This window comes from Nelusetta ayraudi, unplaced genomic scaffold, assembly GCF_046127955.1.
Source record: "Nelusetta ayraudi isolate G7.1 ecotype Tasmania unplaced genomic scaffold, CSIRO-AGI_Nayr_v1 ptg000017l, whole genome shotgun sequence".
NCBI lineage: Eukaryota > Metazoa > Chordata > Actinopteri > Tetraodontiformes > Monacanthidae > Nelusetta > Nelusetta ayraudi.
Window position 1 is genome coordinate 3,038,532 of NW_027466067.1, and position 27,598 is coordinate 3,066,129.

General features: G+C 46.2%; 1 protein-coding gene across 4 annotated transcripts; it reads left to right on the plus strand.

The window, feature by feature from the left end:
• Positions 1 to 313: 313 nt before the first annotated feature.
• On the plus strand, positions 314 to 26,673 carry pmepa1 (prostate transmembrane protein, androgen induced 1). 4 transcript variants are annotated; one of them, XM_076024773.1, is made up of 5 exons: positions 314 to 839; positions 22,818 to 22,972; positions 24,316 to 24,369; positions 24,475 to 24,839; positions 24,934 to 26,673. In XM_076024773.1, the coding sequence occupies exons 1-5, from the start codon at positions 743 to 745 to the stop codon at positions 25,244 to 25,246; spliced, it is 984 nt and encodes a 327-aa protein (XP_075880888.1). In that variant the 5' UTR covers positions 314 to 742; the 3' UTR covers positions 25,247 to 26,673. The 4 variants fall into 4 exon arrangements, with proteins under 4 accessions (XP_075880888.1, XP_075880890.1, XP_075880891.1 ...); XM_076024775.1 differs by lacking the exon at positions 314 to 839 and adding an exon at positions 1,178 to 1,450; XM_076024776.1 differs by lacking the exon at positions 314 to 839 and adding an exon at positions 20,191 to 20,341.
• Positions 26,674 to 27,598: the final 925 nt, after the last annotated feature.

A 27,598-nucleotide genomic window follows, 5' to 3' on the forward strand; every position in this document is an offset into this window, starting at 1 on the left:
AAACTGTCAGACATAAATATTGCATCTTTATTCAAGTCAGATCCCCACCACCACCACCACGGCAATTCCAAACAACAACATAACCAAGAGCATCTCCCTGTGGCCTTGTATGTTTGTATTTTGTCAAGCACTGGCTAAATAAATAACAACGCCCCGACGCGTTCTCCCCCTTCACTGTGAGGTGTCTGTGCTGTGTCGCATGCCACAAAAAGCAGGAGAAAAAGTGAAATGGGGGGACAGACGCAGACTGGGTGGTGTGGGTTAATGACAAATCCCCAGAGAGGCAGAGACACAGAGAGGGGGAGAGTGGAGAGCAGGCAGCAGACAGACGGCCGTTAGCCGGCTGCACAGTGTCTGTCACTCGGCTGCAAACACTGGAAACAGTGCATGTGGGCTCCATCTACGGCGGGCGAACAGCATTTCTTTTTTTTTAGCAAGGTGTAAAGTATGTTTTTGCTGTATCTAGATAGATAGATAGATTTGAGTGAACGAGGAGGAGGAACCGCGGTCAGGAAGAGGTGGAGAGAACCGAGGCAGGAGGAGGACGGACGGACGGACCGCAGGGGAAGCAGAAGAGGAGGCTGGAGAGGAAAGAGAAGAGGGGAGGATATACACGCATATATATATGTAAAGGAGTTAAGTGTTTCTTTGCGGTCTCCTCTCCTCCCCCGCGACCGCCTTTCTCCTCTCCGGCTCCGCGTCCTCTTCGGGAGCATTCATGAATGACTCAGGAACCTCCTGAATGTTGAACTTGATGGGTGTTTTAAACGCCACCGCCGCCAATGTCTCCTGTACTTGTAACTGCAAGCGCTTCACCTCCCTCCAGAGCATGGAAATCAGTGAGTACGCCTTCTCTTTCTGTGACTTTGTGCGTTGCCGAATTGCTGTTTTGCCGCCGCGACCTCAGCTTGTTTGGCAGAGAGAAAGAAAGAGAGAGAAAGAGAGAGAGCGAGGAAAAAAAAAAAGACATGTTAAGTTCTCGCGTTTTTAAAGGACGACACTAGTCCTGTCGCTTGTCTTGTCTGGATGGATGTAACTACACCAAATGTACAGTGATGGGGGAGGAAATGTGTTTTAAGAGGAAGTTTTCGAGTCGCTGCTTTCCGCATTTGAGGTTGAGTGTGTGACTGGCATGCGTCTGTCTCTGCACTTCACGTCTGCGGTACGTCTAGAAGTTTCGCTTCTTGAACTTCCCCCCTATCGGTTCATCAGTCGGACCCGTCCTAGCGTTCGTGGGGAATTCACGACGAAAACTGCGCTATGCGACCTAGCCTCGACGAGACGCGAACTTTCCCACTGCGGTTGATTTGCAACCGTTAAAACATGAGATTTGAACTTGAACCAGAAGGATACAAGTTGCCCGTCTCAACCCGCTGTGTCTGAACTGAGGGTTCAACGTCACACCTGGCTTCCATCGTGCTGTTTCGGGGCATGTTTTGCTAGCAGCCGGGTAAGCTAGTTTTGACAGTGTCTTTTTTTCTCTCTTTTTTTTTCTTATGTCTCGCGAGCCGTTTTGTGTCTGTATTCGGTTATACGGGGGAGTTTAAACGGTGAAATTGGGCTTAAAGTGTGTTTCAAACTACCAAGGAGATGTTGTAAAACACGCGTACAGCCCTTCAGTTGAACGCGTGTATTATACGTCTGCTTCTTGGGTGGAAAAGGTTAGAGCTGGAAGTTTCGTCGCTGCTTCGTCATTCTCAAACCAGACGTCTGTCTGGCCGCCTGCCCGCGTGCGCGGACGCTCGCTCATGAGCGCGCGTGCGTGCGTGCGTCTGTCTGTCTGTCTGTGTGCGGTCGCTTCCGGGAAACCCTTCTGTTTGCATGTTTGTATGTTTGCAAACGACTGGGTCTTTAATGTCTGTATGGATGTTGTTTGGAGACAGCGAGGTGCTTCCAGTGTGAGGGGTTCTTGTATTTCCAATGTATTTTCTTCTCTCTCTCTCTCTCTCTCTCTCTCTCTCTCTCTCTCTCTCTCTCACTCCCTCTTTCTCTCCCCCCCTCTCTCCCTCTCCCTCTATCTCTCTCTCTGTGTGTCAGGGGCCTGTCTGTCTATGTTTAAAATACACCATTAAAAGCTGCACAGAAAAACAAAATACAAGTGCATACACTGAATAGGTAGATGGTTCACAAATAAAATATTCAGATGACAATACATGAGAACTAGCTAGGTTTTGCATACATAATATAAACGAATATTAATTATATCGTAACATACTTTTGATAATTGGCCTATCGCGTACACCTGTTTCTAAATGAAGTTAGTCAGTTGAAACCATATATGACCTGTTATTACAGGGATGATCAATCCAATTTGGTTGCAAATATTTGTTCTTTTGTCTATTTTCTTTTTCTAACACTAGCTATTGTAAAGTTTAATCCAGTAAATAATTCAGAAGAATTTACCATTGGCCAGACATTTTGTGGCTTCAGTTGACTCAAGGGCAGAAAACAAACACACACTTGTGTGCAACCACACAGACTATGACAAACCAGTCTCCCAAGGCAAAAATGATGTGGGATATATTTTGATCTATTAATCATTATGTATTGATATTTACATTTTGTCTTTGCACGTTGAGATTTGGAGGCAAATCCATTGAGTAGCAAGTGAGTAATGTGTGCCCAGTTACGCGGCTGATGGGTCCACCCTGGTTTCACCAGTCGTCTGTCTGCTGTGCAGCTCACTTGAACTGACTCTGTCCCACATAGATGCTAATTGAGCCGTGTCAGACGTGTTCGAACACCAGTTTTACAATTGCACATCATATTTTGAGTTACTGTTACGGTTAAATGAACTGCGTCAATGCAAAAACGTGTGTTGTATTCCCGAAGAGCGGCCAGAGATTGCAAAATATGATTGTCTCAAATGTTATGTCGAGCCTTTTCCCTTTGTCTCACATGACTGAATGTACCATGTTAGTAGTCAACGTAATATTGTTAATGCAAAGATCCTCTTCAGTATCTGAAAAGGGGAAAGAGAAAAATAAGTTTCCAGTAAGACAAGATAAGAATGCAAATACACTCTAACCCACATGCACGTAATTCCTCTGTCTGAGAACGGACACGATGTTTAGTCTGGAAGACCGGGGAAGGCAGACACATAAACCAAAGAAGGAGAGAGGAGGCTGTGAAAGAGGAGAGTGAGAGGAATGTGCTGAAACATTACATAAAGGGAAAAGTTTAAAAAAGAAACGGCTCGGGAAGTCAAAGTAAATACAATGAGGAGGGAAATATTGTGCGAGAGTTTGTTGGAGTTTGTTTATTTGTTGAATTTATCGTGTGTTGTTGTTGTTGAACCTATGATGACAATGAACCGGCCTTGTTCTGTCTGTGACACAGTTTGTTTGCGCTGACGAACAAACTGTGTCATGGACAGTTTGTTGGTGACACAGACAGACACGCTATTTGTATCAGATACACTATTTGAAAGAAATAGTGTATCTGTTTACGTCCACATTGTACGCTTGAGATGTGTTGATCAAAGGGAGAGGGAGGCAAGTTGATAAAATACAGTAACAAAAACACAGGGGTTCCTACATGTGCCCTTTATTATTACTTAATTATCTAAAAAGAGGGATCTGTTAAAGTGGCCTTTTTGTTTTTAGACTTTTACCGTTAAAATATCTTAAATAGACGCCTTAATTCCAAATGGATGGGGTCAGGATGAATCATGGAATAATGTCTATGCAAAGTTTTTTTTTGTAATACTGTATATTACTATAGTATACCTATCACCTCTCTGTACCCATATAGTCATATTCCATCATCATTGCAGCAACATTAGCTTCATACTGGTTTGTACAAGCCACGCCATGCTACACTCAACTTTTCACCGCATGGTACAAATCATCATTCTTTTCCTGACCGACAGCTAAATCACAACAGAAACTTGCCAACATGACGGCGCACTTAGGGTTTGGCCATTTCTATTGAAGTGAATAACTGGTCTAGGAATGCACCTTGCAACATACCACCCTCCAAAAGTGCAGTTTCATATCTGCTTGCTTCCGAAGAATTCTGACTTTTCCTGACTCACTGCAAACTATCGCCACTCATCCGTCTCTCTGTCTCCCTCCCGCTCTTTGTTCCCCATCCTGGTTGGCGGGGCTGTAATTGCAGGGTTACATGTACCTGCTACACCCTCCGACATGAAAGGGTTAGTGCGCTTGCGCACGTACGCACGTACACGCGCACGCCGATATGCAAACGCACATCTGTTCTTAGCGACAGACATTGCTAGTCAAAGCACATGACATCAGCATTACTCACAGGCTCGCCTGTGTGTGTGTGTGTGTATGTGTGTGTGTGTGTGAGTGTGAGTGTCTGCGTGGTGAAGTCATTACTGATATCAGCTTGTAAAAATCATTTCCTAGCAGCAGCTTTGTTTCTCTGTCAATGTCTTACTACACGTCTGGCCTTTTTTAACATCAACACCTCCACAGTTTGCCTCCGTGGCCAAGATAAATGTTGCCCGCGCTGTTCTCCGTGGCTGTGCGAATATGCGAGTTCAGCTGAAGGGTAATGGTATTTATTTTGGCAATTGAATATGAGGAAAAGAGTCGGGAGTGTTCCTGAGTGAACAGGAGGTGACCGCCGGCTGCAGGAAGGACACGCTGTGACTCTTTTGTGGCCAGGAGACGGTTGGAGACGCACGTTTGATTCCCACACGGCCGTAGGCTGATGCTGACGCGCTCTGTCTGGTGGGTTTTTTTTCTCTCTCTTTTCCGTATGCAGTGCCAGGGGTCATTGTTGCCATTAGCCCTACCTGTCAGCCCAGTGTGCACTCCAGCCGACCAGGAACTGATCCAGCGATTCGTGGCTGCAACAGTCAGCTTCTCAATGGTTTGCTGTTTATTATTTGTAGTAAGGAATTTGAAAAAAAAAAAAAAACATTTAATTGAAGAATTTAGAAGTTAATTTAAAAGTTAATGCATTGGTGCGACACAGTGCTGCTGCTGCAGTGGTTGGCGCTGCCGCCTCACGGCAAGAAGGTTGTGAGTTGGATTCTGGGCCTGGGGGCTTGCCGTGTGGACTTTCCGTGTTCTCCCAGTGTGTGTGTGTGGGTTCTCTCTGGGTTCTCCAGCTTCCTCCCACAGTCCACAAACATGCGAGTGCGAATGGTTGTCTCTATGTGGCCCTGCAATGAACTGGCGACTTGTCCAGAGTGTCACCCTGCCTTCACCCTGGGACAGCTGGGGTAGGCTCCAGCAGGCTCCAGCTCCAGACCCTGAGGCAGGTATTGAAAATGAAGTTAATGTACTGCTCACAAATCTAGTTCTCATTCGCTGCAATGTGTGATATAACGTAATCATTTTAATAAGAGTCTGACTAACCGTCATACCAGCCGTACCAGGGAGGTCAGGGAGGTGGAGGTGCACCTTTTTTTTTCCTCTCACGTCCCTGAAGTTCTCATTCAGGCAGCTTCTTTGAAAGTGGAAGGCCGCTCTCTTTTGAACTGACTGACAGTCAGGGATCGGAGGTCAAGGCGTGTTGGGTAATACACTAAGGCAAGACTACCTTTACTCAAAAAAGGCTCCGGCGTTTATGTTCAACGCAAACTTAACGCCCTGGGAGTATTTGTGCACCTCATCGTGGGGCTACAGTGCCATTGTCCACTGCCAGCGCAGGTGACGCACCCAAACACTCAACGTGTGTCTCTGGAGTACTGAGCGCTCAAACAAAGCAAACTTAGCTGTGACTTTTTAACGAGCGAGTCACTGATTATTAATTACACTCGGTACAACCAACACATTAATATATGCAGGATTTTCCGGTTTTCTACCATGAGAGAGAGAGAGAGAGAGAGAGAGAGAGAGCCTGGGCGCTGACACCTGTCACTGTCTCTACCGTCAGTCACTCCTTCACACAGACGGTGGAGCTGCGTCTCCCTCAGGAAGCGGAGGTGACATGTTTTTTTGGGATGAACTTGCGTTCCGTAAAAACCTGCTTCCACTCGCGACGCCTCACTATTGATGCAAAACTTCACCCTGAGGCCACCAGAACGCAACTTTGTCTTTGATCTCCTCCAACTGGAAAAGCACCGTTTAACTGAAATGAGTCATGCCGCTGCCGCCGCCGCCGCCGCTGCCGTCCCCTCTCGAGGAAGGACACGGCACTGGACATGTGCTGGGCGGCTGTTCTTTCCTCTCCTCCCTGTCAGTCTAACGCGGACTCAGACGTGATTCAGTTCTGGCTGCAGTTTGCAGGGAGTCATCTGAGAACTCTAACAGTCAAAACAAAGAAGAAGAATTCTTCAGTCAGTAATAATATTGTTGTTTTATTTTTGAATCACATCCGACTGCTCTGAGACAGTTTGCCCTTCCAGTCTTTGTCTTTTAGTTCCCTTTGACTGATTTGCCTCCTTTTCCTTCAGTCTGCCTCTACTCACCCTCACCCTTCCTCGGTGATTCATAGAAACTAAATGATCGGGGCAGTTCTGGCTGGCCTCCTAGACTTATTATGTAATTCCTTCTGTCTGGCTCTCAGTACACTGTGGTGTGTAAGCAAGCACATGTGTCAGCTGGCAATTTTTTTCTTTTATTAATGTCCTGTCTGGGTAGTTGTTTTTTTTTTTTGTTTTCTTTTTTTTGTAAACGCTCGAGTGCTTGTAGTTGACTCAACACCTCTGAGAGACTTTTCAGTCAGCCTTTTTATTATTCAGAAGCGAAGTAAAATTGATATTGATGCAAGATCAGATGTGGTTTTTCTTTCTTTTCCTTTCGTATTCCACTCTGTGCATTAAGCTCTACGTTAGTTAGGTTTGTCAAACTCGTGTGCCAACGTTGATATTTGTTGGAAAAATCTTCCTCCAGATAGAACAGTGAACCTTTTCATATAGACCAAAACAAGTTTTTGCGTCAACACTGAATATGGCAAAGCGTAAATGAAATATAATAATACTAAATCAATTGACTAATAATAATATCCTTCAATGAACATGCAACCATTCAGGCCCAGGCCTTGGAGTAGCAAGAAAAAGTGCATAAAGAAAACATTAATTATAGTCTGTTATGGTTAATAGTGAGCCACAAATACCAGCAGAGCATTCTGCGATTTGTAGTATTAGCAGTACATGTGCTGTATAATACCGGCGGGCCAGCTCGAGTAGTCATTTGATATTGGCCACCCGGCCAAAAAACAATTACACTGCGGGCCAAATTTGGCCCACGGGCCAGAGTTTGACACATGTGTTTGAGTTTGACACTAAGGGCGTGTTTTCATTGCCTCGCCTCGCCACGGTACGGTGTTATGGTGGTGGCACTGGCCGCTACACGGTTGTAGGGGGTGCTGTTTTGGTATCTCTATCGTTGAGGGGCCAAGCGAGACGAAGCGAGTTTTAGTGGCGACGTGGCGATGAGCAGGGCACTGGATTGGCTCAGCGTCCTCGTCGACGCCCCCTGTCGGAGCGGACATCCACGCCAACCCCTTCTTCGCAGCGTTCCGTGTCAGGTACATTTTACCGTGAATACAAGTAGCTACTACATACATTTCTATGTGTATACATTTTTTGAAGGCAGCTTTTTCATTACATGTTTTTTTTTTGTCTTTTGGGGAGGGACAGGCGAACCGGCAATGCCCTCGACGTCGCGAGTGTGTTCAACCGTATTCGCGAAAATGACGAGCGGCAAACGGCGAAGCGCTCGGAACAAACGGAGTTGCTCCTGCGTGGGGCGCGGCAAGCTAGGGAATCCCAGGAGCCTCGAGGCGAGAGGGAATACGGATTCATCGAGAGGACGTGGCTCCTCTATCTACGTTGTCTCAAGACATAGAAGGTTCCCCCGCTGGATGTCTGCCGGGCCTCCTCTTCCTCGCTCCCAGCCGGGAGCTGCCAAGTTGCTTGGCCGAGGTCTCGGCGGAGCTCTTTCTGGAGGCCAGGATTCGCTCTCAGATTTGCCCCCTCTGTCACCGAGGCTTCCTGCCCTGCCCTCTCTGCCTTTCCTTCCCCCTTCCTGTCTGTCAACCACCAGAGACAGAACAGAGCAGACGCCGCTCTCCTCCTCGTGTCGTTGAAATGGTCTCCCCCCACTAAGAATTTTGGGATTGGACAATGTTCCTACCATATTTGAACGCATTTGCCAAACTGACTGAATCGTTTGTCCGTGTTGCACGTTTGTGTCCTGCGCGTGCGTGTTAGCCGTCACTCAGGAAACCACTTGGTGGGGAAACAAAGAAAACGGGAACGTGGAGTGAGACGTGACTCATTCACCTCATCCCGCTTCCCTTGTTTCAAATTCACTTTTGACCCCTCCCTCACATCCTCCCCCTCCCCAGCCCTGGCTTCCTTCAAGCCCGTCACCAGACCAATCAGCTGCTCATTGTGTCATCAGTCTAGACCAGGCGTGGGCAAACTGCGGCCCAGGGGCTTTATGTGGCCCAGTAAGCTTTTTAATGCAGCCCTCTGAACTTGACAAATTTATATTAATAGTAAGTAAGTCATAAAATAGCTGTATTTCATCCATTTTTTCAGTGTTTTAAGAGTCATCTCAATAAAGAGCTAAATACCGTGGGCCTTCAAAGACACATTTCTTTTTTTTAAATTAACATTAAAGCACATGTTTTCTACACAGCCCATGATATATTTCCCCCCTCTGTCACATTTTAGAACCCATTGTGGCCCACTAGTCAAAGTTTGCCCACCCACGGTCCAGAGGTGGTTCTAGGTGGTTCCTGGGTGGTTTTGGGGTGTTTCTGTGGTGGTTCATGGTCATTCTAGGTGGTTCTGGGTAGTTTAGGATGGTTCTGGGTGGTTCCGTGGTAGTTTTGAGTGGTTCTAGGTAGTTCTAGGTGGTTTTGGGGTTTTGGTTTTAGGCCAGGCATGGGCAAACTATGAACTAACTACAAACTACATTTTTCCTCCTATGAGGTGGCTCACCAAAACACTCCATCCATCTGCTCCTGCTCCGGCCGCTCTGTCAAATCTTAGCACCCATTGTGGCCCCACGAGTCAAAACGTTTGCCCACCCCTGGTCTAGACGCACACGATAACAGGCACCATCATCGTCAATGCCACATCCCGCATGCACGTATGTAGATGCGGTTTCAGTCTCAGGGTCAAGGTCATTGTTGTGTCGGCATTGCACGGCGTGCACACATGCAGGCGCTCTGCATAGAATCTGCATGGGAGACTGTTCAGCTGAGGCCCTCGTATGTCTGCTGGAGCCGTATTGTTCCATTAATTAGTCTGAAGTCAGAGGCCCTTCTATGTCTGCTGCCTCGCACTTTGAATAAATCTATATGGAGCCTGTCTGAGGGCCGAGAGGCTGTGCTATAAATAAAGGCAATGACTGTCGTCATTATCTATGCATAGAGTGTACGCGACAATGTGGAAAAGATTGTCTCTTGTTTTTTTCTCCCCCCCCCCCCACTGGACATTTTTTTTAATCAGTCTGAAGAAGAGGAGCCCCTTGTTTGGCTGTCTGCGCCTCTAAATAAATAGCTCAGCTGTAGTCTAGCGAGTGGCTACCAAACGTCTTGCCTTTAATTAATTATTCTCTGCCCAGGGAGGTTGGGGTTTTCTGTCTTGTCTGCTAGTATGCACGTTAGCATCTGATAGCGTGTGAAACGTCGCCTGGCGTGCAGAAAGTAGCCCATTCGCCCCTGGAAATGTTCGGTGTTACTTGTTAGGTTGTGAATTTACGGCTTAGCGTTGCCAGTTGTAAGTTTCTTTATTGGCTTCAGCAGAATGAAGTGGGTGTTTTGATCAGGAATAATAGCAAAGAGCCGGTTAAGACATTTGGAACTATTGGATTATATGTTGATTTAAATCACTTAAAATTAAATGCATACCTAATCCAGCAGGGATTAACACGCGGAGCAATGATTTCTAGATGCAGCTTTTAATTTAAAAAAGCTTGGCAGTCAATTCGCTTGTCGGTGTCAGTTATTATTACCACCTCCTTGAACCATTGCGTAGCTTCATTTTAAAATAGACACTGATTGTTGTGGCTTTGGGGTTTTGTGTCCACGTTGAACTCGTCCACACTTTGGGTGTTCTGCCGTGCAGACTCGAACAGCACCAGTCAAAACAAGCTGTAAGACTGGAGTTGTTTTGCTTGGGCCCGACTCACTATGTCTGTTTAAGGACTATCCCTCTCTCCTCCTCAGCGTCTCATATTTCTTTTTCTGAGTACTTTCTAGCTCATGTACAAAAGAACTAAATTCACACAAATCCCAGCTTCTCTCTGCGGCCGCGCCAGCTTTGAGTCCTACATGTGGAAAAACAAAGAGACGCCGGGGGTTCATCCAAACAGACGCTCAAGATGCATTAAGTAGCCGCACATTTGCTTAGTGCATAATTGCCAATTCACATATTCAAATGTTAGTATGCAAATGGCCGTCGTGTTGATGGGGGTATAACGTTTTGCATAAGAAACCAAAGTAGCTCAGCATCTGCAGCGAGAGGTGGGCGAGGCCGGGCGGGGGTGGCTGTCTGGGAGGACAGAGGTCAGGGGTCGGGTCAGGGGAAGGCTGGGAGAGAGAGAGAGTGTGTGTGTGTGTGTGTGTGTGTGTGTGTGTGTGTGTGTGTGAGAGGGGCCTGTCTGTCTATGTTTAAAACACCATCAAAACACACAGAACTAAAATACAAGCACTCACAATAAATAAGTATATATATATATATATAAAATAAATATTTTGATAAAGATACATAAAAACTAGTCATGTAAACAAGTATTCATTATATCATAACATACTTTGATTATTGCCCTACATATTAGCATGCACCTGCTTTTAAATTTAGTTGGTGAATATAGTGAAAAAAGCCCCACTGACACCGTACATCACCTGTTATTGCAGGGATGATAAATCCAATTCTGCTGCAAAGATTTGTCCTTCTGTCTATTTTCTATAATGAAGTTAGCAATCTGCACACAGTTGCCTTGAAACACCAGGCCTGGCTAAAGCCGTTGGGACACTTTAAAGGCGTTGTATTGTGACAGAAGATCTTATCTGTGCACATGATCCAAGTTGGAATGAAGCGGTCCCGACTCTCTGCTGATGTCTTGCTCTCGTTTTGATACTAATATATGTTATTTATGTAGGTGTACAGTGGCCAGGACCCTACTGCGAGACACAGTCTAGACAATAGACGTATCAGTCTGCAAACAAACCCTCTCCTCCCCAGACACTCATAGGTTGTCGTGACCGTGGGCTTGACCTGTGTGCGCACACGCACAGGACACACGCGCACGCACGCACGCACACACACACACACACACACACACACACACACACACACACACACACGCACAGACAGACACGTAGGGAGGACTGTGTCTGCGTCTGCGTCTCTTTGCCCTCTGGCCCATAGGAAACAGCTGGGACCACATCATTTGCATCCACAAACACACACACACACACACACACACACACACACACACACACACACACCCAACACCCAGGACGCGCCTCTCTGTTTAGATTACTAAAAGTGATCATTACACATTCAACAATTCAACCCCCCCAGACCCGAGCAAGAACACTTGGTACCATTAACATTCAGCCGGACACAGACCAGGCCCCTGATTCTCTGGCTCTCTGGAACACAAACAAACACACACACACACACACACACACACACACACACACACACACACACACACACACACACACACACACACTGGATCAAACTGCTGAAATGTATATTTGTTTTACCCAAAATGATGCAGATGCAATAGTTTCAAACACGTCGTGCTCTCATACTACTGTGTGAATCTTCACATCACATATAGGAAAGAAGGAAAAACACACTGTCATATATCTTTAAAAGGAATTCCAACCACATTAGAATGCAAAAGGTATTCTAACCTTGACAGAACTTTGCTGTCGCCACATCTCTCTCCCTCTCTCCACCTCACCCACGCACTGTTTTTTTCTCTGCCCAGAATGTCCCCCAGGCACAAACTTCACAATCGAACGCCTTTAAATTGACTCTTTAGAGGTTGAATGTTGCTCTGTCAGGACAGACTGATGTTGTAGCTGCTCAAAAAGAAAAATGCCTCCGTCGCCGTCGCACCTGAAGAGTCAGGACTCGGAGGCCGCAGTCCTGCCAGTTCTCTCCTGGCCCGTTGTTTTTTTTTATCCCACATTTGGGCAATTTGCATAATTACAACAACAGAATTTAGTGCAAAAGAGAAGGAAAATATATAATAATAACTAAAAAGAAATGAACAAATAAAAATGAAATGATTGTAGACTGAACTGCTAGACCTGTGATTTGCTCTCTTGCAGTCGCTAAATTAAGAATCATCAGGTGCACAACCAGGTTTTTTTTTTTTCCTTCCCTGGCACCACGTGCCATCCAGCAGAAACTCTCTCTGCACTCTCTGATAATCACCAGACAGTGGCATTCTTCTTTTTTTTTCCCTTGTGTTTGGCTACACCTCCTAACGTTCTGGCCCGGTAGTTTTCTTTGGCAAGCGTCACCTGGACGGCTTTGTCACGGGGATCTTGTTTGGGTTCCCGCAGACGTTTGTTTTGTCTGAGGTTGCAAGTTATCTTCCCGTCAGACACAAAGGAGAGGGTGAGTTGACACACAGACACACAGACACACACACACACACAGACACACACACTCACCATGCGAGCCCCAGCTGGGCGTATCAACTACGGAGAGATGCCTCGCGAAGCCAGGTGTCTCTCTGCTGTTGGTCACTTGATCGGATCAGGATGGGACAGGTGGAGGTGGAGCTGCTGGCCCAGTGGTCGGGTTGGGACCGGAACGCAGCTCAGTTTTGGCTGCTAGTCACTCTACTGTTCAGCGGTTCGTCATCAGTGTGTTCGCGTCTTTTCTTTTTTTTTCTTCCTCGTCCGCATTTGGGAGAGTGCAGCGGCGGAGGCTGTAAAATCTGCCAGATCAAAGAGGGAGAATTGGCTCGGCATTGTGTCCGCATACCAGCCTGTTGAGCGGCGCGAGCACTTTTAACTGCAGAAAATCGTGTTCAGTACGAACATTACGGCCGCAAAGGTATGGCGTTGTAATTTATTGCCCCTTTTATATAACTTGTGGTCTGTTTTCTTTCTTTTAAATTCCACTAAACACAAACACACAGACACACACAGACACACACACACTGTCACAAACATGTGCCAGACGTTTACACATTGTTGTGTCTAGCCCAGCGTCTGTGTGTGTGTGTTCCAGGACTGGTTGAGCACGTCCACAACTCACGCGCACATATGCACACGCGTGCGCGCACACACACACACGCACACACATACACGCACACACACACACACACACACATACACGTACACTCATGCGTGCCCACATGTTCTCCCTCTACAGGCTTGATCTCACAATCTTTTGCCACAACTGCATTCACTTTATCTGCACACCTGCTGCTGCTGCTGCTGCTGCTGCTGCGAAACAATCTTGCCCTTGAGTTTTGGCTCAGTGTTTTGTCATTTAAGAGCCTCAGTCGTCACTAAATACATTTAATAAAGAGGAAGAAGCAGTAATATTATATTTTATTAAGTTCTCGCTGCTAAGAATGAACTCCCTCCACCCCCCTCCAAAAAAACCCAAAAGAAAACTGACTTGAACTTTTTTGAACAAATTCGATGTGACTTGTCAAGTCCACTCTGACGTGAGCTGCAACTCTGAGTCATCTTGAGACCTTCGGTTGATTCTAAATAAACCTTTTTTTGAGCGGGGAGGTTTGGAAATGGGTGGATGACAGCCAGCCGGCTCTAGGTGGAAGGAAAATGGCAAATGTCTTTGACCTTGAGGCAGAATAATGCAGGAGCCAGGAAGAGGTCAGAGGCTGGATACCGGATGCTGCTTCTAATATACAGGCAGCCAGTCCTGAGGCTGGTCCTCTGGTCTGGAATCTGTAAAAGCTGACAAAAAAGTTCATTAAGAGATTTCCTCCGTGGGTCGGACATAGTGTGAAAAAGCTGAAGTTGGCTCACAGGGAACATTAGACCAGCAGATGTATTGATAACGGAAACAAGCAGTCTTCATCGGAACTAAAGAGCTCTAGTTAAAATATTAACCCTGATGGAAAAAGTTTACCTCTGTGAACATAATCAGCTGATGGATGCATTTTGGATTCGGGTTTTGTGATTTATTTATTTTTTTCTTCCTGCATTCAGTCATTAAACCTGTGACCCACCTGCTGCTGCGAATGTGTTCACTTGCACCTATGCACAACTACAGGCGGTCAATGATTAGTGTTTATATCCAGTTTCACACTGCATCTCGCGTGCAAGCGCACACGCACGCGCAGCCGTGTGACCCGTCCGCAGCGACTCTGTCTGACTTCCCTTTCACATTCAAATGAACATTGTTCACTTGTGCCCGCACGTCTGACCGTCTGTGTGTGTGTGTGTGTGTGCGTGTGTGTGAGTGTGTGTGTGTGTGTGTGTGTGTGTGTGTGTGTGTGTGTGTGTCTACGTGCGTGTGCGTGTGCGCGCTTGTGTGAGTGAGAGTGCAGGGGTGCGAGACGACAGGGGTAGTCTAGCTCCTTCTGGCTAGAATTCTAATGAGCATCATGCACTCCACAGACACACACATTGCACACAAAGACACACGCACACACACACTCGCACCTAGAGAGCCAGACAAGCAGCTGATAATGAGGTTTGATTTTCATATGTTTCAGACAGAATGCTCAGCAGGTTAGCTTGTACACAGTGGGCCTGTGTGTGTGTGTGTGTGTGTGTGTGTGTGTATTTGACTTTTGCTGCTTTTTCTATTGTTAATGACCTTGCATGACCATTACAGTATTAGGTGTGGCACTTGCGTGTTGTCTCAGTTTAGCTGAGGCTCGTGCCTCGTGCCTTACCCGACTTTACTTCATTTCATGGGTGTCTTTAGTTACTTGGTCACTAATAAGTTCTTGAATAGATTGAATAGATTGACATTTTAAAAAAGGAAGAATGAAATGAAACAGTCCAAACACTGGTTTGAAAAGCATTGAAAAGAAAGACACAGTGAAGACACCAACTGAAATTAGATGTCAAACTCTGCTGAACTCATGCAGCACAACAACACATACAAATAATTTAGTTTGTGCCTCTTAAAAATTCTCTTTCACAATATTACGTCATTCTGTTGTGAGGCAAAAAAAAAAACAAAGTAGGCAAAGGTAATGAAGGTTCTTCAAAACACGAGCCCAAACAACTCAACAAGGACTCAAACTATGTCATCGGCTATATGTAAAACTAGGCTGATGCACTGACGCAAGTGTGCAGGTTGGAATTTCCCCAGTCTGCGTCTACTTCAAGCCTTGCTGCTTCCCAATGTGTTGATGACAAGATGAAAATTAGCACTGGGCTTTGATTTCATCCAAAAGACAAATCAGATTAGCCAACCCGATGGACGACAAATCAATTAGCGCTACATTCTGCTCTGTTCTGGGACATTTCTATTCTCTCCTGGGTTATGTGGAGAGAAAAAAAAAAAAACAGAGCACTGCACCCAGTCCTCTCTATTCGCACATATGCAAGGTGCGAGACTGGGCCGTCTATATTAATCTCGTCCGCCCAGAGCTTCACTTGGCTGACTGCCTGGCCGCTGCTAATGCTGGACGTTCCTTTTCCAATCAACCCTGGCATCTTGCGAGTGCCACACACAGATGACCTATTTAATGTAGAATAAAACTTTACCTTTTGAGTTTTGAGTCGCTTTTATTTCTTACACTCCTGGGGTTGCGTTCAATGGTTTTCTTATTGATAAAACAACCCTCAAAGCCAAGGGTGGGCAAACGTTTTGACTCGTGGGGCCACAATGGGTTCTAAAACGTGACAGAGGGCGCTGGAGCAGGAGCAGATGGATGGATTTTTTTGGTTACTTACCTCATAGGAGGAAAAAATATTTCATGGCATATGTAAGGAACGTGCTTTAATGTCAATTGAAAATGAGCGAAAGCAAAGTTACAACACAATGTGTCTTTGAAGCCCCACGGTATTTAGCTCTTTATTGAAATGACTCTTAAAACAACGAAAAAATTGATGAAATACAACTATTTTATGACTCACTTACTATTAATATAATTCTTTAAATAGTTCATTAGTTGATTAGAAAGCTTAATAGACCACTTATGGCCCCCGGGCCGCAGTTTGCCCATGTCTGGCCTAACCTCTGAGATTCCCATCAGCCTTTCTCTGTACATCACTGATTAGCGAATATTGCATGCAAAAAAAAATAAAAACTCACCCTGCATAACATATTATCACACATGCTAAAATGCTTCCCTTCATCGGTTACTGTCTTCATTAGCATGTTAGCACTAGCACCAACCCATTCAGACGATAAACCTGTTTGAGAACACAATGTTTTTGGCGCGACGCTCAGCCTAGATTATCTGAGGTTGTTGGGGTCAGTTTCATAATATGATAAACTCAAGATGCTCGCAGGGCTGTTTTTTGTTTTCTAATCCAGACTGGTTTTTTTTCTGCCCTAAAAAGAAAATCCTGATTTAACTTTCACAGAAATGAAGTTTACATTCCGGCGACGAGCTGGAAGGCTGTGAACTCAGAGCTTGTATCCATCCGTCTGTGACCCGCTCACTGACAGCATTAGCGCAGCCGGCTGCTCCCGATCCGACATACAGTACATGTTGAACATGGGAGTCCCCTGGATTAGCCATCTTAATTTAGACCGCGTCTCTATCCTCTGCTCGTCTGTGCAGTTCACTCTCATACTTTGCTGCGTCATCATCGCATGTTTGTCTGGCGGTGTGTGTCCGCTTTCTTTTTTTTCTTTTTCTTTTTTTTTTTTGCGAAATTTGTTGAGAACCATCCTATTGTGGAATTGTAGCAATATAAAAACGACAATCGTTGACCTCCTCTGACAAACATACATGCTGACACATGGACACGCACGGTGTTCCCACTGTTGAGAGCAGCAGTGGGAGTTTTATAGGGCCGAGTTCCCACACTTGTTGGCTGCACCACGACGTCCAAAGTCAATGAAGTGTGTGTGTGTGTGTGTGTGTGTGTGTGTGTGTGTGTGCGTGTGTGTGTGTGTGTGCGCCTGTCCTTTTACCCCCCATAGCCTTTCTCATGGAAATCGGAAGGCTAGCAAGTTGTGTGTGCAACCCCCCCTCCTCTTTCTTCCTTCCTCTCCCTCTCTCTTAGCCAGTCTCTCTTTCCCACACACACACACACACACACACACTCACACACAGTTGTCTGTGCTATTTCTGCCCAGACTGCCGAGTCATATGAGGACTGGGAAAAAAGGGAGGGGTGTTGGGTCGGGGGTTGGGTAGGTGGACGTGCAACCTCTCCATGTCTGCACTTCTGTCCTTCCCTTTTGCTTATTTTCTTTCCTAATTCTCATCCAAACATCCGTCCCCCTCCCCGTCTGACTCTTATGTCACCATCAAAGTTTTTTCTTCACGTTTTTTTCAGCTTTTAGTCTCTCTCTCTCTCTTGGCCTTGCTGTCCCTCGCTGCCTTTTTCCTTCTCCTTGCCTTTCGGCTGAGGCGGTGAGAAGGTGGCCAGTTTCCACGGCACATCGTACGTTCATGGCGGTCCTGCCGACACACCTGCTTTCACCGAGGCCTCTGCCGACTGCCAAATCCCAGCGTCCTAGAATTTGGCGAATTATTCTTGGCAGGCAGCTGCGCGAGAACTTTTGCCGGCACTGTGCAGATTGACTCATCTCCTCGCTGCTTTTGCGCGTCACCTTCACCTGAATTCACATGGAAACGACGTAAAATGTGGTCAATAACTTAACATTGAAGGTCCAGTGTGTAACATTTTTAAGGACGCCTGGTATTTAAGGAAGCCCGTCTGACAGCGCGCTTCGTATTTAGGCCTCTGCCAGGCAGGTTTCCTGAAAAAATGGGCTGCCGTAAAAAAGGTGGCGCAGGATAGCGGCTAACTAGCAAGGCCTTTGCTCTATGTATGTTCTTGTACTGTGTATATGAGATCTTTTTTCAGCGTAGGAAAACCAAATTACTTTTATTGTACTACGAGTATACACTCGCACAGCTTTCACAATATTGTGAGAGATGTGTCCCTAATGTGTTTACGGGCAGTATGTTAACCTTTCACCAATATAAAAATCATAAATCAAGCCAAATTTTACACACTAGACCTTTAATACAGATCACACGGTCTACTTTGTTCCCACTTCATTTCCTGCCCCCACCCACGCCACCACACCCCAGACAAACACCACACACCCTCCAACCCTCCCTGCTCTCCCACCCTGTTACCGTCAATCCCCCTCCCCACTCTCCCCAGCGAGTCCCGCACCCCCTTCCCTCCCCTGCGTGTCTGCTCTCTCTGAGCCGTCTGACTCGGCAGTGACCAGCTGTGACCTTTAGCTGAATGCAGGCGGAGGAGGTGGAGGCAGGCAGAGGATGACAAATGAGCTAATTGCTTTAGATTAACCGTGGTGGAGTGTCTGACTGCCTGCCTGCCAGGCTTACAGCCCTCTCCTGTCTAGACAACACCCCACCGGGAGGAGAGAGATCAGCAGTCTCACTCGTGTAACATGACCAGGAAGTCCAGGAGTGAACGCAAATTAATTGCCTTTTGGTGGTGTTTTCTTTTGTAACAAGTGTACAAGTTGAGCTGAGATTTAAAAAAATAATAATAATAATAATAATTAAAACTGTAGGGACGTGAGTAGCATGTCCCTCAAGTCATTCAGGAACAAGCTTAAATATTTTTGCTCTGGGATTCAGAAGAGGAAAGATAAAAATGTGTTGGAGCTTGTGCACATCTTCAAAAATGTATGAATTCTGACCATGAAGCCCCTCAGACTCTGTAGCTCCAGTGGAAAGCCGACGATCAGGGCAACTTTTAGTCAGCAATTTGTCGATCTGGCCTGTGATCAGACCAGCAGAATCACTCCTTGCAGTTGGTGCAGTTTTATTTCTGCGGCTGAGGGATGGTTTGTACCAAGGCAAAGCACCTGCACAGGGACAAATAAAAATGTGGAAAATAAGGAAGTTTTGTTGGGACTGCAAATGGGACCGACAGACACAGTCAGGGGTTATGTTTCATAATAGTTTAATAAGAGTTTTAAAACGATTCACCAACAACAATCACAGTTTCAAATGCTTTATTCCTGAATGTAATTCAGAAGAAGAGTCAACTTTGACTTGACTGCATACTGCACAAAGAAACTGAGGAACCGAGAAACTGAGAATCAGTTGAAAGCTCAGAAGTGCGTGCTAATGTTTTGTTTTGACACAAATAGCAGATCAGAATATTTTTATGAGCTGCTAAGAGTGTTACAAATTAAAAGTAGGAAACCGCAAGTGGTGTTTGGCTCAGTGTCATGGTGTGTCTGTCTCTAAGAGACGTCCTTTACCCGCTCAGCAATTGTCTGAGAAAAAAAAAATCCATTGTTTGAGAAAATGACATCAGGTTAGAAAGACACAGTCAACTACAAGGCTGCAGAGAAGAATGAGCTATTGCAGACATAGATATATTATTATTGTATTATTCATTTGTTATTGATATTAAATAAGTCTATATCTATCTATCTATCTATCTAAATTGTATTGTAGCGCTACTATGAGCTTTATTACGGTAATTGGTAGTTATGAGTCCCTTTACGGCCCTGAGCGGAATGCAGTCTAACGCCAGAGAAATAAACGCTGCTATTGGCCTGTTGGCAAAGCTAATAACTTTGTTAGTCTGTTGGGCTTAAAAAACAAAACCAAAAACATCAGACGGTTTATCCCGACTGTTACTCAGAGCTGGTAACTGTGTGAGATCAGAGCCTCTGGTGTGGATGTCAGGACTGACACATGATTTATTGGCTTAAAAAAAACATGGTTTATTGGTTTAGGAGCTCAACGTTACTGAAGTTCCTTCCAGTTTCTTAGCTGACATCCGACCAGTAGGGGGCGTTCCTGGTGATGGAGTGAACGTCAGTGAATTGAGTCATGTTTTCTCAACAATTCCTGTAAATTGCTACCACATAATCGCTGGGATTTCCAGCGGTGCTGTTTTCTGCACACGCACTCGAAGTGACAGTCACAATTCCTGGCCTTCCGTTCCTGCTGCAGCTTGCGAATGCATTCGGAAAGTGTTTAATTTCTGCAAACAGTTTTTTGTCAAACAAGTCACGCAACAAAATTGCCAGATTTCAAAATGCGGGGCGAAATCCACAGTGTCGCGTCCTACTGTTTTCACTTGTTGGGGGGGGGGGAGAGAGAACGCTGCCCGGCCAGACCTTTTAGATTTTTTTTTTTTAAGTCATTCTCTCTTTCCGAAAATGTCGCCTTTTTTCCCCCACATGTGACCATTTTCACAAGGGCGGGATTAAAACACTGGTGCGTTTGTTTTCCTTTAACTTTTGTCTTTTTGCTAAGTGAAAACGAGCCTTCAGGTTGCATCTCCTGGAAGCAGCTGATGATGTAGTTAGCAAGTGTGAGCTTCACACACCCACCCCATCCCCTCCGTACCTCTCACGCTCCCTCATCATTATTCTGCCAGCCTGTCCCTCTGACCCCATCTGTGTCTCCCAGACGCTCCCACCACTCCCCTCTCCCTCTCTCTCTCTCTCTCTCTCTCTCGCTCTCTCGCTCTCTCACCCACCCCCCTCCTCCCCTCCTCCCCGTCACTTTGACCCCTTTTGTTCGCAGCTATTTGTGGCAGCGCTGGTGGTGTCACAGAAGGGAGGGGGGTGGAGGTGAGGGGGGGCACGGGGGTCCAAGTCAGCTGTTTCCTCAGCCGTCTGGACAGTGTGGGAATGCGCGTGAGAAAAAAAGTCGCAGACGCGCCCGAGTCCAGCCTCAGAGCGTGTGTGTCCGACGGCGAGGACACACGTGATGCGGGAGCGTCAGTAGCATGTAGCCCGGAACTAACGGAGGGAAGTTTGTTTTACTTCCTTTTAGTTTTTATGTGGGTTTTTTTTGTTTTTGTTTTTCTTGTTTGCCTTTTTGATTTATTTTTCGGCTAGTTTGCTGAGAGAGGAGAGGACGGGTCAAAATCTTGGAATAAACTTTTTCACAATTTGTTGCCTTGGACCGGGGGTGGAAAAAAAAATAGAAATCCCAGCACGGCAGAGAAACCATGCAGCCTTCGTCTGGGAGCCACAACCATGACAACTGCGTGCAGACACAACTGTGCGGTGAGTTCCGCTGCAGGGAAACTCTGATCTGCTCTGATCGGCTGCATTCCGCTGGTGCTGACGGTGCTACAGCACGAGGAGACATGGAAATGTTGAGCGAGTGAATTTGCAAAAAAAGGCGACTGTCGAAATAGAAGCTGTTTAATTGATGCGTGCGTTGACCCGCAGAATGTCTCGATATTTTTATTTCATGTCTGGCTTCTCGCGGCGCTGTTTGGTTGGACCTCCGGAAATGGAACGTCTCCAGGGAGTGGACGGCTGCTCAGACATAAAGTGTTTTATAAACTTAACTTTGAGGTTTTGGTGTGTGTGTGTGTTGGGGCGGGGGGTGGGGGGGGCAGTAATCCGTGCAATTAAAATCCCTCGACGAAACACTTAGGCCTGCAGTTTGGTATTCAACCACATTTCCTGCAGCATTTCCTCAGCACTTTACCAGCGACGGTAAAAAACAAAACAAAAACAAACTGCTGTCATACACGAGAAGCGACGTCTGACTTTTCGTAGCTTGGCGGCTGTTATGTGATGTTGGTGTGATGGAGATTTTTACTGAAAATAACAAAAAAAATGCAATTGATCATCTTCTCTCGCCGCTCATGTAGCTGCAGGACACCAGCTGGTTTTCAAGCCGCTGGTAACGGGAGGCTAAGAAGTGAGCTGTGTAGTGAGCCACATTGTTGTTGTAACCTCTGCCTGATTTAAAAAAAAAAAAAAAAATGAAATGCTGATGACATGATGATTTGTTTCTTGTGATGGTGTCTTGTGCGCCTGGGTCAGCCGCGTTCTTAAGTCAGCAGCTTCGTTTAGGAAAGACTTTCGATCAGATGACTGTCGCCATGTCTTGTGGTCTAACGGTTCAGCCAGTCAGAAAACAGAAGTAGACTGTGGGAACTGTGTGTGTGTGTGTGTGTGTGTGTGTGTGTGTGTGTGTGTGTGTGTGTGTGTGTGTGTGTGTGTGTGTGTGTGTCAGCCGTCTGCGGGCTACTTTCTGCTCCCCTGTCTGTCTGACTTGGCCCTGACCTCTGCCTGCTCCCTTTAAAAAAAAAAAGTGGGAGACAAATGCCCTGTGTGTATGTGCGTGCGCGCGCGCGAGCATGCTCTGCGGTGTCGATGGGCTGGTGGATGCAGATGGGGGGTTTGGAAGCAGACTGTCTCTAAACAAAGCTGGCCCTGTCTGTCTGCTCTATTCTGGCTCTGCCTCTCCCTCTCCCTCCCCCCCCCCCTTCCCTGTGCATGTGTGTGAGGGGTGTCAGACACATTGAACCCTGCCACCACCCCCAAGACACAGACACACACACACAGACACACACAATAAAGATCATGTCTCCGTCTGGGTTATGTCTGAAACCTCTCTTTTCCCCTGGTTGAAAACTACTGCTGTCAATGGTTATGTGGAATTGCTGTTATTTATTATTATTATTATTATTATTATTATTATTATTATTATTATTATTATTAATAATAATAATATTATCATTATTATTATTATTATTATTATTATTATTATTATTATCATTATTATTATTATTATTGTAGTAGTAGTAGTAGTAGTATTTGCTTTCAGTTATTGGTTGGGATGTTTTAACAGACCTCTGATTATTGACCAAAATTTATATCTTTCAAGCGCCAACTCACACACACAACAATAATAATAATAATAATAATAATAATAATAATAATAATAATAATAATAATAATAATGAGAAGAACAAACTCCCACCAGCATCATCTCCCGGACTGATGAATAAACCGAGCGTGATCTCTGTCTCCGCAGCCCAGCTGGAGTTTGTCCAGATCCTGGTGATTGTGGTGGTGATGATGGTGATGGTGGTGGTCATCACCTGCCTGCTGAATCACTACCGCCTCTCCGCACGCTCCCTGCTCTCCAGACACGCCCCCACGCGCAGGAGGCACCAGCCGCTGGCCAACGTAAGTGAAGCCCCTGATGTGATTTTGTGTGCGAGCGTTTTGCAATGCGGGGAGGAGATCATCAGATCAGTGCTGCAGCGGCGGCGGCGGCGGCGGTGATGTGCTTTCAGTCTCCTCCCTCTGGTTGATGATTCAGCTTGACCGCATCGAACCAGCCCTACAGGCCGTTTTGTTGTTGCTGTTTTTCACTTCCGGTGGCGAGCCGTGCGGCCAAATTTGTTTATACCTCAAGAGTCATTTTACATGCAACTCGCAACCGATGCAGAGAAGATTTGCGCCGTCAGAGAAGATTTGTGCCGTCAGATACATTATGTAAGATAGATTTTAATTAATCGAGGAATCTTTTTTTTTAATGAAGCTCAAATTCCAAAGAAAAGCAGATGGCTGAGTGACGCCCTTGACCATTAGAGCGATTGAACAGGCGGCATGTTGACTCATAATACCACCACATTCCGTCTCCATGCAAGACACACAAGATGACTTACACCTGAGGCTTCTCCAAACGTATGACTTCAACATGCGCCACTTGACTCACCTGCTGTTGAATCACTCTGTGTGTGTGTGTGTGTGTGTGTGTGTGTGCGTGTGTGTGTGTGTGTGTGTGCGTGCATACCCCTGCGTGTGTGTGGCTCGAGTCTGCCACTCAGACATGAGTAAAGGATGAAACACAAGCGGGCAGACGCAGACGCACACAAACGGAGCTCCAGATAAGCTGCATGGAGTCATTGTCCTCGTAAATTTGGATTAGCAGCCAGACAAACTGACACAGCTCGAGTCGGGCCGGCACGCAGGTGGACGCTGTCGCTGGGGAACTATAAAGTTTAACACAGTGATTATTCACAGAGCTCCTCCCTGAAACTTTGACATACTTTAACTGGCACGCTAACCTATATTAGTACGTTTGAGTGAATCGGGTCAACGCAACAATTAAAAAAAAATGTTCTTACTTTTCAACCAAAAAACAAGCACAACGTAGCATAAACTGCCTGGCACACAGAAGAAAATCTTAAAAGACACAAAACTTTTAGTAACAAAGTCTTAAGTCGGGTTGACTTAAGTAGAGCCCTCTAGTGGACAGAAAATATTCATATATATTCAGATTTTGCATCAGACTCCAGGAAAAACAACTTTGTATGTATATATTCTGTCTGTACCTTCATATTCGTATATGTGAAACTCTTCTTCCTCCTCGGCCTAATAATTAGTAACATAAAGTGACATTTTTGACTGAAATAATTGGAGGAGCAGTAGTTGCTCCTTTAGCTGCCTGACAGCCTGTGATATGACGTGGTTAACCCTGAAAGTGCAAAAGTTACTGAAAATATCTCATGTGTCTTTCACAGGAGGGAAGTCTGTGGCCTTCTGAAGGAATGGGGACAAATAGCAGTATAAACGATGTAAGTCCGGCTGGAACTACATGTCGGCGGAATTTGCCAAAGCAACATAACCTACATCAAGTGAAGGGCGACTCCCCGTTCATTTGTTCTCCGTCGTCTCCAAAGCACCAGGTGTACAACCCACGGCCTCCCGACAGAGGCGTTCCATCGTCCTACCTGCAGAGGGAGCCGCAGCAGGCGCAGCCGCAGTCTCACCCCAATCTTCAGTCGCAGCGCTTCCAGCACACGTACGCCCCGAGCCGCTTCCAGCCGACGTACCCATACCTGCCGCAGAGCATCATCGACCTGCCGCCGACCATTTGTCTGTCCGATGGTGAGGAGCCGCCACCTTACCAGGGACCCTGCACGCTGCAGCTCCGAGACCCCGAGCAGCAGATGGAGCTGAACCGCGAGTCGGTCAGAGCGCCGCCAAACCGAACAGTGTTTGACTCCCACCATCTTCACCCTTCCCGGCCCTGTCGGCAGTCCAGGTAACACAGGCCCTCTGAGCGGCGTGCGTTTTGTGTGGCGGCGCTAGTTTCCGAACTTTAACGCTGACCTCGCTCCGTGCTTGTCCCTGTGCAGTCTGCAGGCTCCGCCTCCCAGCGTCCACCCAGGCATCAGCGTGTTGGAAGCCCAGGACGCCTTGTCCCGGCAGCAGAAGCAAGGCTCGCGGCTCGAAGGAGCTCCGCCGACCTATAACGAGGTGATCGGGCACCTCTACCGGCCGCCCTCACTGGCGCCTGGCGGCAACCATCGAACTGTGTCGTCCTTACAGGCGCCCACCTCCTCCTTCATACAGGGTCTGCTTCGGCCTCCGCCTCCACAGCAAGGCAGCGCGGACAACAGGAATGTAAGAAATACCAAGGAGAAGTCCCAGAAGCCCCAGCAGGTGTGACAGTTACGCTTTCCTCATGCTTAGCCTGGATTATGTTGGGCGCCATTTTGTGGGGAAATGGTCAGGACCTAAACAGGAACAACACCAACAGTTCACTGGTAAATAACAAAAAAATAACAACAATAATTCACTTTGACTGGTGCAAGGGCTGCTTCGTGTTAGCTGTGGCCATGGCAAACATCATGAGTTAGGCCAAGGAGCAGGAAGCAGCGCCCCCTGCCTTGTTGTTAAGGAAATCACATCACTCCTGCAGAGCACAGCGGCCGGAGAAAATCTGGCCCCTCTTGTTCCACAAGCATCTTGAAGAGCACTTCAGATGATCCGGCAATGATGTCAGAGAAGAGGGCCAAAAAGTTCAAAGGGAAAGGCAAACAGACTATATTTTTCTTCCCTCTTTTTCCGCTCCCTTAACAACTCCACCTCATCCATCCTCAGTTAAAGAGTACCAACTAGTCTTCATTCATTATAAATATTTACATGTTTGTTTGTTTTATGCTAGAAATCTTACGTTCTTTTGTTTGTCTCTTTGTTTAGCTTAAAGAAAAAATATCCAGGCGAAACGTTGCAATCTTCTTGGTTCTTCCAGGTTCGGTTTTTTATTTTCTAGAGATAATCGCCCTCGCTGCTTTTTTTTTTTTTTTTATGCCCTTCAGCTCTGTTTCACTCCTGTGCCCGCTTCTTTAGCTGTATCACTGGGACGTACGAGCACATTAGAGTAAGTTCAGAGGGAGATTAGCTTCCTTTAGCGTTAGCTTCAACTAGCTTAGCAGTTGTAGCGCAGTGCTCAAAAAGTCGTCCAGCAAAACGTTCTGCCTTAAATCGACCAACCGGTGCAGGAGTTGTCACTAAAAATGTTTTCTGTTTCTTTTTATATAAGAAGGTTTGCACAAAGACTGTTGATCACAGAAAAAGAAATGAAAAGAGAAAGTGGGGGTATTTTTCTAAACTTGATAGATTTGTCTGTTTCATGTCGTTTCGTTGTAGAAAAAAGGAGAAACGTTTGTTGAGGTGCCAACTTTCCTTGTGGAACAGTTTTGTTTTTGTTTTTTCTCGTCTATTTGTTCTTGCTTCGTACATGTTGGCTTGCATATATGTCACACGTTGAGTATACACTTACACACGTATGCAAACCGAGAGCGAACTTAAAAGAAAAAGCACGAATTTAGAGTTATTTATATAATTGCTGAAAAGAATTGCACTATTTTTGGAGGTGGATTTTTCAGAGACGTTTATCAAGTGGGAAGCTCTGTCTGTTGAGGCGTTTGGGAACCTGTAAGCACAGGGACAACACGGAGGGTCGGACCGACTCGGTGCACAGCAGCGTCCCTCCGTCGCCAATAGCACTTCCTGTTTAAATGGGAGAGACTGACGGTGGTACCGCGGACTTGGGTCAACAATTAACAGTACCATTGAAGACAAAGTAAAAAGTGGGGAGGAGAAAAAAATATATATATGCAAGCGTCCGAGTCGCGCGAGCCAATGACCAGTCAGCCCACGGGTCCAATCAAAAGCTTTTGCCCGGAGCCTCAATTCCTCGACGAGTTGCTAACCGATGCTAAAGCTGGCTGCTACTACCTCGCGCCTAATATCGACCCGTGATAATTCTAAAAAAAAAAAAAAAAGAAAAGAAAGAAAGAAAGAAAGAAAGTGTGAAAACAGTGTATTTTTCTTCTTCTATCACATTCTGTATATGTCTCTTTTAAACGTCTGAGTGTCTGGGTTTTCCCCTCCATTGCCGGAGGTGGAAGGTAGAGAGAAAGAAACCCTGCGCCCCTGAAGAAAAGACGCCACTCAATGCTGACTGTGCACCGACCGGCCAACACAACACAACCGAGTCCGCCCTCTCCGTTGCAGGCATCTCTGAGCACTTTACTGCCCGCCCACCCCCATTCCCAGGAACGAGACACCAATCCCCCGTCAGCCAGTGTCGGCCTCTGCCTGTCTTATCCGTGATCAGATCGCATCAGCGGAAAAATCCTGTTGATCCCCGATACAAAAAAAACCTCGATCGCCTGCCCAGCCTTCATTGCCACACTTCCAACAGCAGGGAAAGAATTGTGTATTTATTTGTTGTTGTTTTTTTGTTTTTTTTGGTTTTTTTTTACGAAGGGAACTCTTGCCACGTTTGGACGCGGCGCGAGGTGGGTTGTTGTAAAACCAGACACGCCGAAGTGTTGAAAAGTGACACGAGTGTTGACAACAGCTCATCTCGCCGCCGTCGCCTTGTGTGTCCAGACTGCGGGCGTGAAGGCCGGCAGACAGTTTGTGATCACTAGAGGTGCTGACTTCCCAAGTTTGACGTTTTTGACGCGCCACAAACCCAAAAAATAAAGCCCCAACTTTTTTTTTATT

What these genes read in the sequence shown, in the direction of transcription:
- pmepa1 (XM_076024773.1), top strand. Translation starts at nt 743, where the DNA reads ATGTTGAACTTGATGGGTGTTTTAAACGCCACCGCCGCCAATGTCTCC. An exon ending in GGCACCAGCCGCTGGCCAAC is followed by an intron (nt 22,973 to 24,315) that starts GTAAGTGAAGCC and finishes TGTCTTTCACAG; the next exon opens with GAGGGAAGTCTGTGGCCTTC. An exon ending in CGGCCCTGTCGGCAGTCCAG is followed by an intron (nt 24,840 to 24,933) that starts GTAACACAGGCC and finishes GTCCCTGTGCAG; the next exon opens with TCTGCAGGCTCCGCCTCCCA.